At 40.8% G+C, this 17,826-nt stretch overlaps 1 protein-coding gene across 1 annotated transcript; it reads right to left on the bottom strand.

Moving 5' to 3' along the window:
• Positions 1-1,329: 1,329 nt before the first annotated feature.
• On the bottom strand, positions 1,330-15,296 carry LOC306828550 (alpha-N-acetylneuraminide alpha-2,8-sialyltransferase-like; the record flags this gene model as incomplete). The annotated part of the gene is made up of 8 exons (XM_079351070.1): positions 1,330-2,090; positions 2,293-2,988; positions 3,072-3,161; positions 3,239-3,351; positions 6,077-6,221; positions 7,579-7,653; positions 7,797-7,911; positions 14,717-15,296. 7 exons carry the CDS (start codon positions 15,294-15,296, stop codon positions 2,511-2,513), a joined length of 1,596 nt encoding a protein of 531 aa, XP_079207196.1. The 3' UTR covers positions 1,330-2,090; positions 2,293-2,510.
• Between the last annotated feature and the right edge of the window lie 2,530 nt (positions 15,297-17,826).

Here is a 17,826-nt window from a genome sequence, read left to right as displayed (position 1 = left end):
AATGTAATTAAGTTTTTCACCTGCTTGGGCAGGTGAGGATGTTCAGAGGCAGAAGAACAAATCTGATTTGCAAACCGCCAGTTAATCCTCTATCTTTACATTCCCCTGCCTCCAAACAGCATGCACGAGAAGAGAACATCATTTTTACTCATTATCCTCTCCTCTACTTCCCTTACTGTGTGGGAATACTTTGTGTGAAGAGAAATTTAAAAATTCCTGCTTTGCAAATAAATGTGTACATGTGTATGAACATAGCAGTGTCTATATTGTGTTTATGTAATTATTGCAGCCAGAAAAACAAAAAAAATCCTGAACACATCATCCACCCATGTTAAGAGCCAATTACTCTCCTGCTCTGTTATTAACGTCCATCTGTTCTGAGTAAAAACTACATTTTCTGTCTGATTCAATCAATCAAATCATTCCATTAAAGGTTTATATCATTGGAAAACATTGTATGTGTGGAAAGTGCATTTATTTAATATGAAGATCACAATAAACCCATAAAAATCTGTTTTAATTTCTACATGCTGGTGCAGTTCAGCTCCACTGGCTCAAAGTGTCCAACATGGCTTCTACTGATGTTTTATTCCATTTTAGCCATATCGTCACTGATTCAAGTTTTTTATCTCCCTCATGTTTTTCACTTCATTTTCTTTCCCAGAAAATTAACTTACATATCAAACAGAGTAAAAGTCTTAATGGAGAATATTTTAGTCCACATTTTAACTTTTTTGCCTCAAAATTTGGAAAATGTATTATAATCACAAACAAAACCACCAGGGAACACCAACAACACTAATGAATTGTGATGCCTGGGCCTGTTGTGCTAAAGTGACTTAAACCTGTAGATACTCTTGAGTTGATAAAATGGTTTACGTTGTTGACACAATTACAACGCAGTATCATAACAGGCTCTGCACCAGCTCGAGCTCAGTTGTGCAACCTGTCAAAGAAGACGTATATAAATACAAGCCTCATTAAAACTGTGCACCTCTCCCTGTACAGTGCAAAATGCACTTCACATTGCATGGGCAAAGAGCGCCATCTAGTGGCCGAAACCCACTACTGGACTTCACACTAGATCCTTGTGAAGATGATCCAATCACCAATGAAGGCTCTTCAAATGCTGCTGCACAAGTTAATTTATTAACACTTTGTCATGATTAATTTTAAGAATACATTCTACAAATCACAACAACTAACTGCATAGTGTTTATAATTTTTTTTTTTTATTATACACAATGTCTGACTAGACTCTATGATTGACTTGTGTTGTCTGTAATCTTCTTTGGGATTATATTTCATTTAATAACTTAATTTGAATCGCACTTTTTAATTTTAATTTTACTTTGACAATACACACATTCACATCCAGACACTGAAACAACCTAAATATATTTTTGTGAAAAATATTTATTCCTCAATTCCACAATATTGGCTCTCACCTTGTGTTATTCACTAAAATGGAAACAAAATCTCAGATGTTGCATTTCTTTTAAAGTGGGCTCATAGAGTCGACAGCTTTGGTCATCTACAGCCTGAACATCATTTCTCTGCATTACAAAAAGAAAATCACTGGCAACACTTTTAAAATATCAGCATGAAAGGCAATGCACGTGGTTGCAAAATATCAACACAAGTCACTCTAGCAACCTTCATATATACAAGTGTCTCTATTCTCTTTCCTTCTAGGGTTTCCCAGAGGGCGGCCATGATGGTTTGTATTATGCTAGAGAGACGCAACCCCTTCAGGTCCTCTGACATCTGCTGCTTTTTAATGAAGCATTGTCAGTGTTTTAGAGTGGAAACTCTCACACACAATCAGTAACAACCTCTTTTAAAACAATCATGTGAAAGAAGTGTGTAAAGTCCAAACATCTTCCCTCAACAGTTTTCCTGGATATATCTGTTGAAGTGGTGAAAGAGTTTATGATTCTTCACATTCCAGTGTGCAGCTGTAGAAGTCAAACAATCATGTAAGAAGGATTTGATTTTCCTCATTTCACACTCAGTTTGTTTTAAAAGCTTTGGTGGTTGGTTATATGACTTGTTCTAATCTTACACAGTCCAAAAAGAGCAATAGTAACCTTTTTTTTTTTTTTTTTAAAGGTTTATTTTTGGCCTTTTGCCTTTATTGATAGGACAGTGGATAGAGTCGGAAACAGGGAGAGAGTGGGGAGAGACATGCGGGAAAGTGGCCACAGGCCGGACGCGAACCCGGGCGAGGAGCAAAGCCTCGCAACATGGTGCGCGCGCTGCCGCTGCGCTATCGGCGCCACCAATAGTAACCTTTTAACCTTAAATAATTCACTTCACCATCATTAACAGGTCAACATATCTACACTGTAGCCCTGAGCCTCACATAGAAATTCCCCTTTAAATCAAAAACCCTCCTCCCATATTTCAGCTGATTCATTTAGGAACATGATAGATTAAACGAGTGATTTGCTTTACCCTAATGATACAAAGAAGGCACTTTGCTTCTGTTCTGTCAGTACGCCATGGGTCTACTTTTTACCTTGTTGACAATCTCCCAGATGAAGCTTGAGCACGCCCCGACGATGCAACTGCAACAAGAGCTCAAACTCCTTGGACATGGCATGTACAGATTTAAATTTTGTGTCATCATAGTAGTGGTTCGCTAGGTCGTAGAATTCAAAGGGGTGATTACTGAAGGGCCAGAACCCATACAGATGCACATTTTCACACACCTCCAAAGCCATGCTAGCCATAATTAGCCCGGTGCTCAGCCACGCTGATTGCCGCAAGCCTCTTGTGTGCCAGAAAGCAGCCAGACGTTGGAAGTACTGAGGGTGAATGTAGACTGGCTTCATGGGGATTCCAAATTCCTCAATAGTGTAGGCGGCCCGCAGACCTACTTCAATGTCTATGCCAGTGCAGAAGGTGGGAAGGAGAAGCAGGGAGTTTCCATAAACATGCAGACTTTCCACAAACGGACGACGACGGTTCGTCAGAGACCCATACCTGGAGACAAAACAGCAGATATAAAGCAAGAAGACAAAAGAAGTCTGTAAGGACAGTCAAGTGAGATCCATCCTCGCGCTCACTTGTAAATGAAGATGCTTGGGTTCGCTGTCACAAGGTCCGTCTTGACACCAACATGCTTATAGTCATTTCCCAATGGAGGAAGGTTGCACCTGAAGAAGCAAGAAAAAAAGAGTCAGATCTTTTTTATGGAATTTCAGAAATCATTTTTGATACTGCGAGTCGACACCTCATTACAAACTGCACTGAATCAATGCTCTCTCCACAGTTGCTGTCACTCAGGATGCCTCCGTTCCCGACAACGGCACACGTGTCCCATGTCTTATTTGAGAAAGGATGCTCCTGGAATTGTAATCAATGGCTAAGTATTACTACACAACAATTTAATTCAATTTTATTTGTATAGCACATTTTATACAAAAATATGCCCAATGTGCTTTACTGAAGACAAAGATAAACAAACACAATTTAAACTCATTTAAAATAATAAAACAAAACAGACAAAGATAAACTAGCAGCCAAAGGCACCAGAGAAAAGCAATGTTTTAAGACCGCTTTTTACAAAACGTAATGTTTCTTGTACTTTGAGTTCTTAATTAATGTTTCGTTTCAGGATCATTTCAATCACAGACACACTCGCACTTGCCTACACGCACACTGAGCGCTGATAGAGCACGCTGCAAAGAATTAATTGTCAATGGTTTGAATGACCGCATTGAACGCACTGAGTGAACTCCTGTTTTAAAATGTTCCCATCCTAGACCCGCAGGTGGAGAGATTTCTTTTCAACGGACGCCACAGCTGGGGAAATCCTCATGAAGGACCCGTCATATGCAGCCAACCCAAGAGAGCGCTGAATCACATCTGCAGCAAGCAGTCATGCAAGTCATGTTTAACTGAATGTAAACATACTTTGCTGAAGAGGATGAACGTGCACAAAACAGTGATGACAGTCATACGTGAGCCGTATTGATATAGAGAAAAATCAATGATACATCTATTAAAGTGCCATAGTGAAAGTAGTGAGAATAGAAAAGTGGGAATTTTTGTGGGAATAGGGTCAAGAGGACAGGTAGATCATTTTAGTTTAGTTAGTATATTAGTTTATTATTCCGTTGACAGTCCCCTTATACAATATAAGGAGCACCTTCAGCCTTTCCGGCTAGTTGCCAGCTGGTCCCCGGCCACTTGTAAAACTGCAACCTAAAATGCATAGTTCAAAAATTAAAATACAATAAATTGTGGTTTATTGCATAACAGAAGACCTTGGCAAAAGAGAGAGAGGCATACAGACATAAAACATGTTGCACACACCTGGAGCAAGCACAGTTTGAACAAAGAGTATTCGTTTGATCAGCTCCTCAAGGTCAGAAATGTAGACGGACTGTGAGAAATGGCACATTCACACTTTAACCGTTTCAAAGCTGATACACCAGATGTGCCAACTTTGACTTCCTGTTCTCAACATACCTTGACTCCCTGTTTTCAAACAACCTTGACTCCTTTTTCGTGAAACAACACCAGTTTTGGTTTAGATAACAACTCATGAAGTCATTGTTGCAGGACAGACTAGGCAGGGATGGTGTCTCAGAATATTACACACAGATGCAATGAAACATCTTATGCAAATGTACAACTCTTTCTTGATGTCTGATATGTGTCCTGTGAATTTGTTGGGATGAGACTTGTGTGCATTCGGCATTGTGTTGATCTGTTACAAATTAGCCGCATAAACTCACATTCATCCTCCTCCTGCGACATGGAGACGAATGCACTACAGTCTTTCTCAGGTGTGAAATTTAGTCCAAACACACTATGAATCATCAAAATATTTATCCACCTCAGCTGCCTCAATGATTATCGCCTCTGCAGATCGCATGAAACCTGAGAGCTTACATTGTACTTCTTATGTAAGCACAAGTGGCTTAGAAGTGTTTACTAATGGCATACATTGTACTGCAGCTGTGGCACTCACACCTGCTCAAAAGAAACTATGATGTATAGAATTCTTACCCGCATATTTCACTCTCTAAAGCTCACTCTGACCAGTGGCCTGACTTTGGTCTGTTTGTTAAACTACTATATGTAAAGAATCCAATGACTGGCTCCCCTCTCTTACATACCCAGGAGCTTTTTTCTCCCCCTCCTTTCTAACTCACAGACATTCTCTCATTATGAGAGCTCACTGTCTGTGGAAGAGAGTGAACTTCCTCTTTTCTATTTCAGGCTCCCACACACAGACATTTCTCCTCTGCTTGCACAGGTTGCAAGCACCTTATGGGCAGCTCAAAAAATGATGTTGGACTTATAAAAAATTGCGAACCTGTTCAGTTCATTCCCAAATCTCTGGAGAAATGCTGCCAATAATGTGACTTAAAGCCATGTTACAATTGTCTATTATCTGATCACATGATGGGCAGATTATGGTTTATATATTCCTGAATAAACAGTGGTATTGTCATTAATAATATGCGTATTTGATGTTCTAACTACATTACGTCTTGGTGAGCAGATCATATTAAAAAAATATGCTCTGTCAGATGTTGCAGATTCATCAAGTTCAATGTATGAGCTGGTCCTTAAATGAACTTTTTTGATCACTAGCTAACATGACTAGTAGATTTTTAAAGTTACCGACCAACCGGATCTTCCACCAGCCAAAAGTTTGTTTTAAAATGTTTTTTTGTAAATCTGGCAATCCTTAGAGTACAACGTATTCATAAAGGTCAAATATGAGCTTGAGCCATTTAACATTAAAAGTCATTAATTTTCTTCTTCTGTTCCCCTCCTCTTTCATCTCTGGAGTTCGGATGACGAAATTGTATAATTCAGTAGATCAAAACTACTGCTGGATCTCAGGTTTCAATTAGATTTTTTTTCATGGATAAATTCAGCAGTATATTACTTCATTGTGACGTATACTGGCAGCTTTAAACTTGTGGATGACAAAGTCGTGAAAATTACGTAATACATGCTGTCAGCCAGGGGTGGCCAAAAATGAAAGAGAGTAGCAGATACAGTATATTGTGGATGTGTTGGTTATATTCCTGAGTGCCAAACAAAATACCTTTGCAAAGGTGCTGAAATCTTCAGGAGACACCTTGCGGCTCCTCTTCTTTTCCGCATCATAAAAAAGCCTGGATCCCACTGGAGTGTTGGCCTGGGTAATGATGGCTTTGTCAAAACCGCTGCAGTTGCTTCTCAGCAGAGATCTGAGGAACCACAAGGACTTTGTCAAACTGTACACAAGAGACTGAAGTGTTGACCTTCCCTTAAATGTTTGTAAGAGAAAATAAAACATTAAGAGCACTTGTATGTTTTAGGCACAGTCCTTTGTTTTATCCACACTCACATGATTTTAAAGGGAGTTAATGTATATAAACTTAAGTTTGGGAGCAGGACCACGCCCAAACCACACCTCCAATCACCTGACAAGCCCACTTACACTACGTCGTCCTACTCTACACCGTTTGTCTCAGTTCTTAGACAACCAACCCTCCCTTCCCTTCTTCTCGTCCATTCTGCCTCTTTCCTCATCCCTCTATCTCGTTTGTCTAATGGCAGGTACAGCCTGGGGTAGTGATCAGCTCAGGCAGATCTACGTTAGAGACGGTTTCCCCACCCTGAGTTTCCCTCTGCCCTGCAGTCAGTTTATCCTTCTAGAGCAGCATTCGCCATTATATTCATTACCTTAGCCTTTATTCATCTGTCTCATCATTCATAGGATCTATCATTAAATACTGTATCTTAAACGTCTATGGTCATGGCGTAGTCCTTGCCAGTGAATGTGTCTTATACTTAGACCAAATTCCTCATCTTTACTCCACATTAATTTACACTTCCATTCCTCACTTCTTCAGCTGTTCTTTATTCCATGTAAAGAGGAATCTATTTTGATCCTGCACAGATTTGGATTTTGTTCCGACATTCAGTGTTTAATGGAGATGTATAACATACCATGCTGACTATAGACTGGAATAGTGATGATGTATTTTTTTAGGCCTACCCGGAAGTAGCTTCACCATGGGTTCAAACAAGGAGTGGCCGATGGGATTTTTGCATTGGACGGTGGATCATTAGAGAAAATAAGCTCTGTGGCAAACACGCTTCTGATCATCTTTGCGGATGAACACCATTTATATGAAATTTGAAGTGTTAATGCAGTTGAGACAAGTAAAAAGCTAACGTTATGCTACAAGCAAACTACACAGCGGTCGGTCGATTTTGATGTCACGACCGTTATGCTTCAGCGAATATTTGCAAGACCACTGAAAAAGCCACTTGTCAGCAGCCGCTGTTTAAAGTATGCGTGAAAACTTTAAGATTCACAAGTGGGGACCTTAGCTAGCTTAGTTTATCTCATCTAACAAAACATCAACATCTCTTAAGCTTGTATTAATCTTAAATCTCCATTGACTTTTAAAGTTTAAAACATGGCGCTAAAATGCTAACTCACTTTTGGGTTTGAGGACTCATTCCTGTCTATAATGTTTAATTTGAGCTTTTTTTCTTTTATGTTCTCCCCTTAAAGTTAAAGACAGACAGAAGAGCTTTTTTTCTTTTTTTTACCTGAATTTAATATAATTGTCCTCGTGCTTCTGCCAGTCTTGAGAGTAACCCTCCAATACTTTTTCGATAATTTTCCTGTAAAAAAACAAACACACACGAAGATATAAATACACAACCAGGTGAGTAAGCCCTGAGTTTCACCGACATGCCTTCATCTGATAGAAGTCATAAATAAAAAGGCAACGTTCAGGAGAAGCTGTGATGGTGTTTGCACTCACGTGCAGTTTTTGCAGAGGTTAAAGGTCTTGGGGGCCCTTTTCCTCTGAGGGGCTGGTAATTGCTTGTCCGCATTACTGTGGAAAAAACAAAAGAATAAAAAGGAGGAAAGATGTGTTGATTCAGAAGCAAAGACAAGACAATTTAATCAGAGGCATAACACAACAGTCTGGACGGTGCATATAGACTATGTTTCTGTATGAACCACTACCCACATTTACAGCTATGACAGCCAACACATAGAAAATCCTGTTACGATTCAGAATTGAATTGAAACCAAACGCACGACTCAGAGACAGAATAACGAACAATGATTTATTAAACAACGAGTGACAATGGTGAATAAATGTTCTACATGAAATATAAGTGACACTAATGTGTAGCATGAGTCTAAGGTTACAATAATGTGTACAAGTAATATAATGCGACTCTAATGTGTAACAAGAAATATAATGTGACTCGAAGGTGATCCAAAAGCATGCGTGTAGTAGAGCCAGATGAAGACAAACAAGACGATGAGGGAACACAAGGTTGCAGGACGGGCAGGACTGGGAAACTAACGAGAGGGAGAAACACACGACAGGGAAAACACGAGCAATCACAGAGCCACTAGATAACTGGTAAAGACACGGAGAGCACAAACCACTGAGGGAAGAACAATAATCTGGCGCCGGCAGCATGGAAGGAGCCGGCTTAAATAATGAGCTGATTGAAGTGAACACACCTGTGAGCCAACCTGAAACCAATGAGCAATTAAGTGTGAAGGGTAAACACAGAGGGAGTAGACATACAGGGAAAACAAAACATGACAAATCCACCCCTAAAGTACACAGTGGCGACTGGTCATTAGGGGCAGGTGGGGCACAGCTGCACCTATTAGCGTCAGAAAGAACTGTGCAAACAAACCAAGTTATGTTACATATTATGTCATAAGGTATTAGCTATAATAAGCATGTTCGTCATTTGCATCGGATTATTTCTATTTTATTTCATTTTTAACTAAAAATAAAGTTTAAATACTTTATACAGAGAAGAAGGCACTCTTCTGTTTTCCGTGTTTGCTATTCGTCAAGGATGGAGTTCAAAGGCTTGAAACATCTTTCTGAAAGGATCTTAAAACATGAGAGCAGCAGGAGTCGCCTGGACTGTGTGCTGAAACTGGGATTACTGGGAACAGTAAATGTGGCCGCTCAAATTGACAGCGCTGACAGGCGTTACAGGCGATCCATTGAGCAGCATAACGACAGGTGAAGGAGAACAGGTATATGCTCATTCGGATAATCACATGTATTAAACTTTGTGGAAAATGCAAAAACTGCATTGCAGGGCCATGACGAGTTGGCGGACAGGCATTTTCCGTTGTTTGTTTGAGACAATGAGTGAGGGCGATTGGAGGCTTCAGAGGCAGCTCAGCCCATATTCAAAGGGACATCAAACACCATTCAAACAAACTGTAGACTGCATGTATTAAGTGTACAGGGAGGAGATAGTCAAACAAATAGGCGAGACATCCTTTATCGCTGTACAGACTGACGAGACAACTGATGAGAGTGTTTGTGTCAGAGAAAGGGTGTGTATGTGTGTGTGTGAGAAAGTGTGTTGTTTGTGTATGTATGTAAGATTTGACAAGGCACTCTGTATAGTATTTTTTTAAACCATAAATGACCCCTTGACATGTGTAAAATTAAAAAAGGGCATCAGTCCAGAGAGTAATGTCAATGTCCTTGTTTATCTTATCATAAAGTGGTTGTGCCCCACCAATTTTTCACACATTGAAACGCCACTGAATGTACATCCAAAAGGGTCAACATGATAACTTTATAGTTTGTTTTTGTGGGGGCTGCCACAGCACTCAGACATTTCTCCATTAATGCATGTCAACAGATGTGTGACTCAGGCCTGTGTGTGTCTCTCTAACAACAGAGTGCCCCCTTGGTTAATAAAATGTATTTTAACAAAATACAACAAAATGTATTGTAACATTTTTACAATAAAATGTATTTTAACAATTTTTAGATGTTATTAACCTCGCAATTAATAACCTTTTATAAAAAGTTTCAATTTAAAAATTCTTGGTTCAAAACATACAGAAATGATAATAATTCAGTATTTATCATGTGAAAGATTTGATACGATTCTGTAGCAATTTAAACTCATGAGTCTTCTTCATGCACCGTGAATGAACAACCAGCACAGACACAAGAGGTGCCAAATTTGAAATCCTACGCATATAAATGAACCCGATTTTTTTTTTTAGCAGTATGGAGCAGAGTAACGCATGCACAGAAATGGAAAAAAACAAACATTTTGCGTTGTGTTTCAGCAGATATCGTATCTACCATTGAGTGTGCACGTATAAATGCCATTTTCACACTTACTCGTAAAGTGAGAACCAGAAGGCAGTGGTCAGCAGACTCCAAAAACACAGGACAGTCATCCACCGAGGGAAGAGTGACTTGAACTGTTGCTTCACAGACATACCTCTCTCCTCTTCCTCTAAAGTCATCTTTCAGCCTCCTTCGCCCCCTGTCGAAAACTCACCCGTGTTCTGGACCACTTTCCTCCTGTTTAATTTAAATAAACAGAGCTAATATGCTTTTAGTCTGATTCAATTAACGTGATGATGGAAGGCTTGTAGAGTCCGATCTCCACCGCTGAATCACTAAACTACTGTTAGGTTTATCGCATCCGGGAGTGACAGGGATCAGGGCTGTAGATAGATAACACATAGATAACCAGGGCCACCCCTGGCCAAGTGGGGGCCCTAAGCAGGATTTTATTTCGGGGGCCCCCCTTCCAATAACATAACAACAACAACAACAACAACAATAATAATAATAATGATAATAATAATAATAATAATGATAAAAAATCAAATGAACAGCCTCTGTCAACAGTGGAACAAGAACTTTACAGTCGGTGGGGGAGTACAGACAGCGTAAAGTCTGCCTCACGGATGAACAGCTCCGTGGTTATTTTTTAGAGCTGTGAGAAACTGATGAATCAGCTGGTGGAGAGTGGAGTGGTGGTGAAGGAAACACTCACTCAGGAGATGTCCCTAGTTAAACCAGCAAAGAAAGTTATTATTTCTAATGTACCCCCATTTATAAAAAAGAAAAAAACTGAACTGTTGGTGAAGGAGCTGGTCCCGAAACGATCAGTTAGTGTCACAGATTAAAATGATTCCTCTGGGCTGCAAATCACCAGACCTGAAACACATTGTGTCTTTCAGGAGACAGGTGTTCACGATCCTCAAAAACGAGCTGAATTTAGTGTTTAGGTTCCGTATTGATGATTTTGTGTTGTTCATGTGTCTTCTGATACATTTAAATTTTTGGGTTGTGGAGCAGAGGGACACCTGGTCCTCTTGTGCCCAAACAGAGTGGGTGACCGCGGGGCTGCTGCACCTGCGGACCAGCGAGACACCTGTCAGGTGCAGCACACCCGCAGCACACGGTAACATAGAATCAGCCACCAAACACAGAACGATACACAGACACACACACAAGAACGTGACAACATGATTGACAGTGTTGAATGTGAGTCTGATGGCGTCATGGTTAATACAGATAATCTAGAGCCCCCGTTTCCACAGAGCGGTCCGGCTCGGTTCGTCTTGGTACGGTGCGCATTTTGCGGCGTTTTCATAGACTAATCCCGGGAAAGATTCCCAAATAACCGATCCGTACCATCCCACTTTTTAGGCCCCTCCCTTTGGGGTGCCAAAAAGGTGGAGCTGACCCAAAAAGGTGGAGCTAAACACTGCAGTGTGTTGATTGGTTCAAAGAATCGTCACTTCCCGCGTTACGTCGGAAAGCCGTGTTTAAACACCATTGACTGTAATACACAGCTGATTTTTTTACGTCTGTATTTCTCCTCGCGGCACACAGCCATCTCTGAAACAAAGCTTGATTGAGTTTTTATAATAAAGAGTCACATGTCAGTGACAAAGTGGATGAACTGCTGGATATATTCCAGCGTTGGTTTTGTTTATGTAGCGTTTTTCTCCTTTGTTGAATTTATTAGTTAGCGGTTAGCTGTTAGCGGTTAGCTGCTGTCATGTGATGCTATTACGTCGCGGCTATCGGCATCCGGCTTACACGCCGCCTACCAAATAGGGCACGGGTGATTGTGGAAACGCAAACGGGATCTGGCTTAATCGAACCAAACCGTACCAAACTGTACCGATCCGTACCGGACTGCTGTGTGGAAATGAGGCTTAGAGCAGAGTCACCAGGATGTGCTGCCTGATCAGAGAGCAGACTGGACAGACTGCAACCAGAGTGGCAGAGTGTGTGTTGGAAGAAGAGAGAATGGATGAGGAGGATCTCTTTAAAAAAGTCTGGAAAAAGAAAAAGTACAGAGAGTAAAGTTAACACTGTGTGAACAAAGTATTAGGGAAGGATCCTCAGTGTTCCTCCTCTCAGTCAGAGGAGAGCATCCTGAACACACCTGCAGAGCACACAGGAGGACCTGCAGGGTGACTGGAAGAGTGACTCTGAAAAACCTGTGCCTGTGGCAATGCAGAGTAGTTACTCTTTCAATAAAGTAAAGACGTTTTTTAAAAGTTACCAAAATGCTAAGGAGTCTCAAGATCGAGGATTACTTTCCCACACAGCGTTTTCATGACTCTATCAGGTTTTTAATGAGTAAATCAAGGTGTCTGAGGCGGCCTGTTTTAACTGTGAAGGATTAGAAAAATGGTGGGCAAGGTTCAGCTGTTATTATCTGAAAAATGTAAGCCTGTTGCTTAAGTTTTAAATCATTTTAGCTGAAAATAAATCAGTTGACTGTGGACTTCTTTTGGGACCGCCTGAGGAGTACAGGACTCATCTTCAGTGTAATGCAGGGTTGTCCCTACTTCAGAGACTGTGTGAGGGCAGGACCCTCATGCTTGGACATATGGTGGAGGTTTGTGGTCCTCACCAATACAGCCAGCTTGATATAAGCATATATATATATATTATATAAGCATAATACTGTATATACATACAGTATTATGAGAAAATATATAACTTCAGTGGTAAATTATGCATTGTTTTATGAAATGGTAATGTTTGGTTTGTTTTAAAACTAGTGCTATGTTTTATTTACCTAAGAAGCAACCCTGAGTGTGATGTTACAGAGCAACATTTTGAGTATAAATAGTCCTTTAAAGCTAAAAATCTGAAAAGACCTGATCGAACCATCACAACATAATCAACCATTAATGATAATACTTCAGTTTGGATGGGCGGTCTGATACTGTTGTTAATGCTCATACTACTGTACACCTACTTCTACCATTATAGCTATGAACTGATTTGATTTATTATTGTTGTTGTTTCTCTGTTTGTCTTTACGTCTCTCTCTTTATGCAGTTCCCTCTCTCCCACATGATACACAAATGTGACATTTAATATCAGTCAAGTTTAAAGGACCACTCAAGTTGTATATCTTTATTTTCATTTATTTAGAAGTATTTCTCTGGTTTGTTACATTTGACTGTTTATAAGTACATTTTCAGATGGGTATTCAAAAAGACACATCTCCGTTTGTAGCCTGAGCCAGTGTTCTACTTCATGTTTTCCCCACAAACATCATCGGTAACATCAAAGGTTAAATGACACACAACCTTTCAAATTACACATGTAACTACACCACCCGACCAATCAACCGTGAGCCTGATAATCACGTTATCACATTACACTTGCTACATGGTAATTGGAATGTGTCACAGCCAGCCTGACATTCATTGTGCATTTTGTAGCAGTTGCATACATGATTGGAAACGAGCAGAAGAGCGAAACATACGTTATATTTGATCTGAGGGAGAGCAGCCAGTATTAGAACATACTGTTGTGTAGTACTGTTATACAGCCAGTAGGGGGAGTAAATGTGTATCGACATGCAGCACTTGCAGCTTCTCAACAATCTCCATATCAGAAGACTTTCTTTACTTTGGGTTATTGGGATATGAAAACAATATTTCTTATGAAGCTGAAAGATTTGAATCTTCAACTATTATTTTTATATATTTATATGTATTTTACACTTGATAATTGCCGGTGCCCGGTTTAAAAAAATAAAATTGTAAAAATAATGCATGAAATTAGGTCAAGTATGGACTGAATGATGGGAGCACAAAGCACACTTTGGTGAACATGTGCAAAAAACAGTGATGACAGTTGAAAGCAGTATTGACATACATCTGATCACATCACCCCCATTCTCATTCAACTTCACTGGCTCCCTGTACAATTTCGCATCAACTACAAAAACCTCCTCCTCACTTACAAAGCTCTTCACCACCTAGCCCCCACTTACCTCTGCGACCTCCTCCATCACTACAGCCCCTCACGCACCCTCCGCTCAACCTCTGCTGGACTGCTAGTCATCCCCACACCACGCCTCAGTACCATGGGTGCCCGAGCCTTCAGCTGCTCTGCACCCAGACTTTGGAACTCCCTCCCCCCCCACATACGACAGTCAGAGTCCATCTCCACCTTTAAATCCAAACTCAAAACCCACCTGTTTAAACTAGCATACTCACTGTAACTGTTCACTCCACACTACACCTGTCTTTTGTTTGTTTTTATGTTTGGTTTTAACCTAATGTATTGTTTTTATCCACTGTAAGGCGACCTTGGGTGGCTTGAAAGGCGCCATTAAATAAAATGTATTATTATTATTATTATTATTATTACATAGCAAGAATCAGTGATACATATAATAAAGTGTGAAACTGTTGACTATAATGATGAATAGACAAGACATTTGAAGTGAACTTGATGGATCCCAATATTAAAGTTCATGAGTGTAGCAGCAGAAACTATAGCCTATAATGATATGATGAGTAGACAGACCGATGAACTAAAGTGCTGGGATACTAAACTTTACAGACCGATAAAGTGAACTTGAGTGCAGGAATACTAAACATTACATGAGCAGAAAGAAGAGACAGAGATGATCATGATGACAGTTCTCTCTATGGCCTTCGGTAGGAAAGATTTCCTGTATCTGTCCTTGTGGCAGCGGAGTTGGAACAGTCTGTTAGAGAAACTGCTCCGCTGACTGTCCAGTAGGTGGTGCAGAGGGTGATCAAGATGATCCATAATGGATATCAGCTTGTTCAGATTCCTCCTCTCTTCAACCACTTCAAAAGAGTCCAGCTTGCAGCCTGTCACAGAGCAGGCCTTCTTAATGAGCTTGTCCGGTCTCTTAATGCCACCAGCTCCAGCACTGCTCCCCCAACAGACCACAGCAGAGAAAAGTGCTCTGGCTACAACAGACTGATAGAAGATCTCCAACACCTTGCTGCACACGTTAAAGGATCTTATCTTCCTCAGAAAGTAGAGTCTGCTCATCCCCTTCTTGTACACAGCCTGAGTGTTGGCCTTCCAGTTCAGCCTGTTGTTCATGTTGACGCCCTGGTACTTGTACTCCTCAACCACAGTCACATCCTCTCTTCGGATACAAAGCGGTGATGGCTCTGTCTTCAACCTTCTGAAGTCGATCACCATCTCTCTGGTCTTGTCCACGTCGTGTGTCGCAGTCTACTCCACAAAGTAATCCACCAGAGCCCTGTACTCCTCCTCTTTCCCATCACTTATACACCCCACCACTGCAGAATCATCAGAAAACTTCTGCAAATGGCATGACCTGGAGTTGTACTGAAAGTCAGAGGTGTACAACATGAAGAGGAAAGGAGACAGCACAGTCCCCTGTGTAGCTCCTGTACTAATGTCCACCATTCCAGACTGCACACTGCCCAGTCGGACAAACTGTGGTCTGTCTGTCAGGTAGTCAGTAATCCATCTGCAGCTTCTCCTCCAGCAGTTGTGGCTGGATGGTTTTGAATGCATTGGAGAAATCAAAGAAGGTGATTCTTACAGTGCAGCCGATTCCCTCCAGATGTGAGTGAACACACTGCAGCAGGTAGGTGATGGCGTCGTCAACTCCCAAGTGTGGCTGGTAGGCAAACTGTAGAGGGTCAAGAGACGGTTTCACCCGTGGCCTGAGGTGGGTCAAGCCAAGCCTCTCCAGCACCTCCATCACTTGAGATGTGAGAGCAACTGGCCGATAGTCTTTGAGGTCAGGTGGCCTCGTCTTTTTTGGGACCGGGACCAAGCAAGAAGTCTTCCACAGCACCGGTATCCACTCCTGACTCAGGCTCAGGTTGAAGAGGTGTTGCAGAATCTGCGACAGCTGGCTGGCGCAGGTCTTCACAACTCTTGGGCTGATACCGTCCGGGCCTGGAGCCTTGCTAGTGTTCAGTTTCTCCAGCTGTCTCTTTACCTGGCCAGTCAGGTGGGAGCTGGAGCAGTTCACCTCCAGGGAGGAAGTGTACCCCAGTGGTACAGTACAACCGCAGTTGTACTGTAAGCTTCCTTGATGTTATCATACAGAAGGTCCAGTGTTTTATTTTCTTGAGTTGGGCAGTTAATATATTGATCAAAGGTGGGTCGTGTTTTGTCCATTTTTACATGATTAAAGTCCCCAGTAATGGCTACAAAAGCATTTGGATGCTTAGTTTGAAGCTGTGAAGCTGTAGCGTAAATAGCATCACTCGCAGACTCGGCATCAGCTGACGGTGGGATGTAAACAACAATAACAATTGCGCACGTGAATTCCTTGGGCAGGTCATTTTTTTTGACCAATTAGGTGAAATATGATCATTTCCCACGGCACACCTGACAATATCTCACGGCACACTAGTGTGTCGTGGCACACTGGTTGAAAAACACTGGTTTAAGGAACATAAACATGTCTAAGGTGCAATTTCACAAACACACCAAAATAGATTTCCTAACCTTCTGCACTGCAGAAGTAATTTGTAAGGCATAAATGTAATTAAGTTTTTCACCTGCTTGGGCAGGTGAGGATGTTCAGAGGCAGAAGAACAAATCTGATTTGCAAACCGCCAGTTAATCCTCTATCTTTACATTCCCCTGCCTCCAAACAGCATGCACGAGAAGAGAACATCATTTTTACTCATTATCCTCTCCTCTACTTCCCTTACTGTGTGGGAATACTTTGTGTGAAGAGAAATTTAAAAATTCCTGCTTTGCAAATAAATGTGTACATGTGTATGAACATAGCAGTGTCTATATTGTGTTTATGTAATTATTGCAGCCAGAAAAACAAAAAAAATCCTGAACACATCATCCACCCATGTTAAGAGCCAATCACTCTCCTGCTCTGTTATTAACGTCCATCTGTTCTGAGTAAAAACTACATTTTCTGTCTGATTCAATCAATCAAATCATTCCATTAAAGGTTTATATCATTGGAAAACATTGTATGTGTGGAAAGTGCATTTATTTAATATGAAGATCACAATAAACCCATAAAAATCTGTTTTAATTTCTACATGCTGGTGCAGTTCAGCTCCACAAAGTGTCCAACATGGCTTCTACTGATGTTTTATTCCATTTTAGCCATATCGTCACTGATTCAAGTTTTTTATCTCCCTCATGTTTTTCACTTCATTTTCTTTCCCAGAAAATTAACTTACATATCAAACAGAGTAAAAGTCTTAATGGAGAATATTTTAGTCCACATTTTAACTTTTTTGCCTCAAAATTTGGAAAATGTATTATAATCACAAACAAAACCACCAGGGAACACCAACAACACTAATGAATTGTGATGCCTGGGCCTGTTGTGCTAAAGTGACTTAAACCTGTAGATACTCTTGAGTTGATAAAATGGTTTACGTTGTTGACACAATTACAACGCAGTATCATAACAGGCTCTGCACCAGCTCGAGCTCAGTTGTGCAACCTGTCAAAGAAGACGTATATAAATACAAGCCTCATTAAAACTGTGCACCTCTCCCTGTACAGTGCAAAATGCACTTCACATTGCATGGGCAAAGAGCGCCATCTAGTGGCCGAAACCCACTACTGGACTTCACACTAGATCCTTGTGAAGATGATCCAATCACCAATGAAGGCTCTTCAAATGCTGCTGCACAAGTTAATTTATTAACACTTTGTCATGATTAATTTTAAGAATACATTCTACAAATCACAACAACTAACTGCATAG

Source organism: Symphodus melops (genome assembly GCF_947650265.1).
Source record: "Symphodus melops genome assembly, chromosome: 8".
In the NCBI taxonomy this organism is placed as follows: Eukaryota; Metazoa; Chordata; class Actinopteri; order Labriformes; family Labridae; genus Symphodus; species Symphodus melops.
The sequence above is the reverse complement of the archived record's forward strand: the minus strand, read 5'-3'. Positions and strand labels throughout refer to the sequence as shown.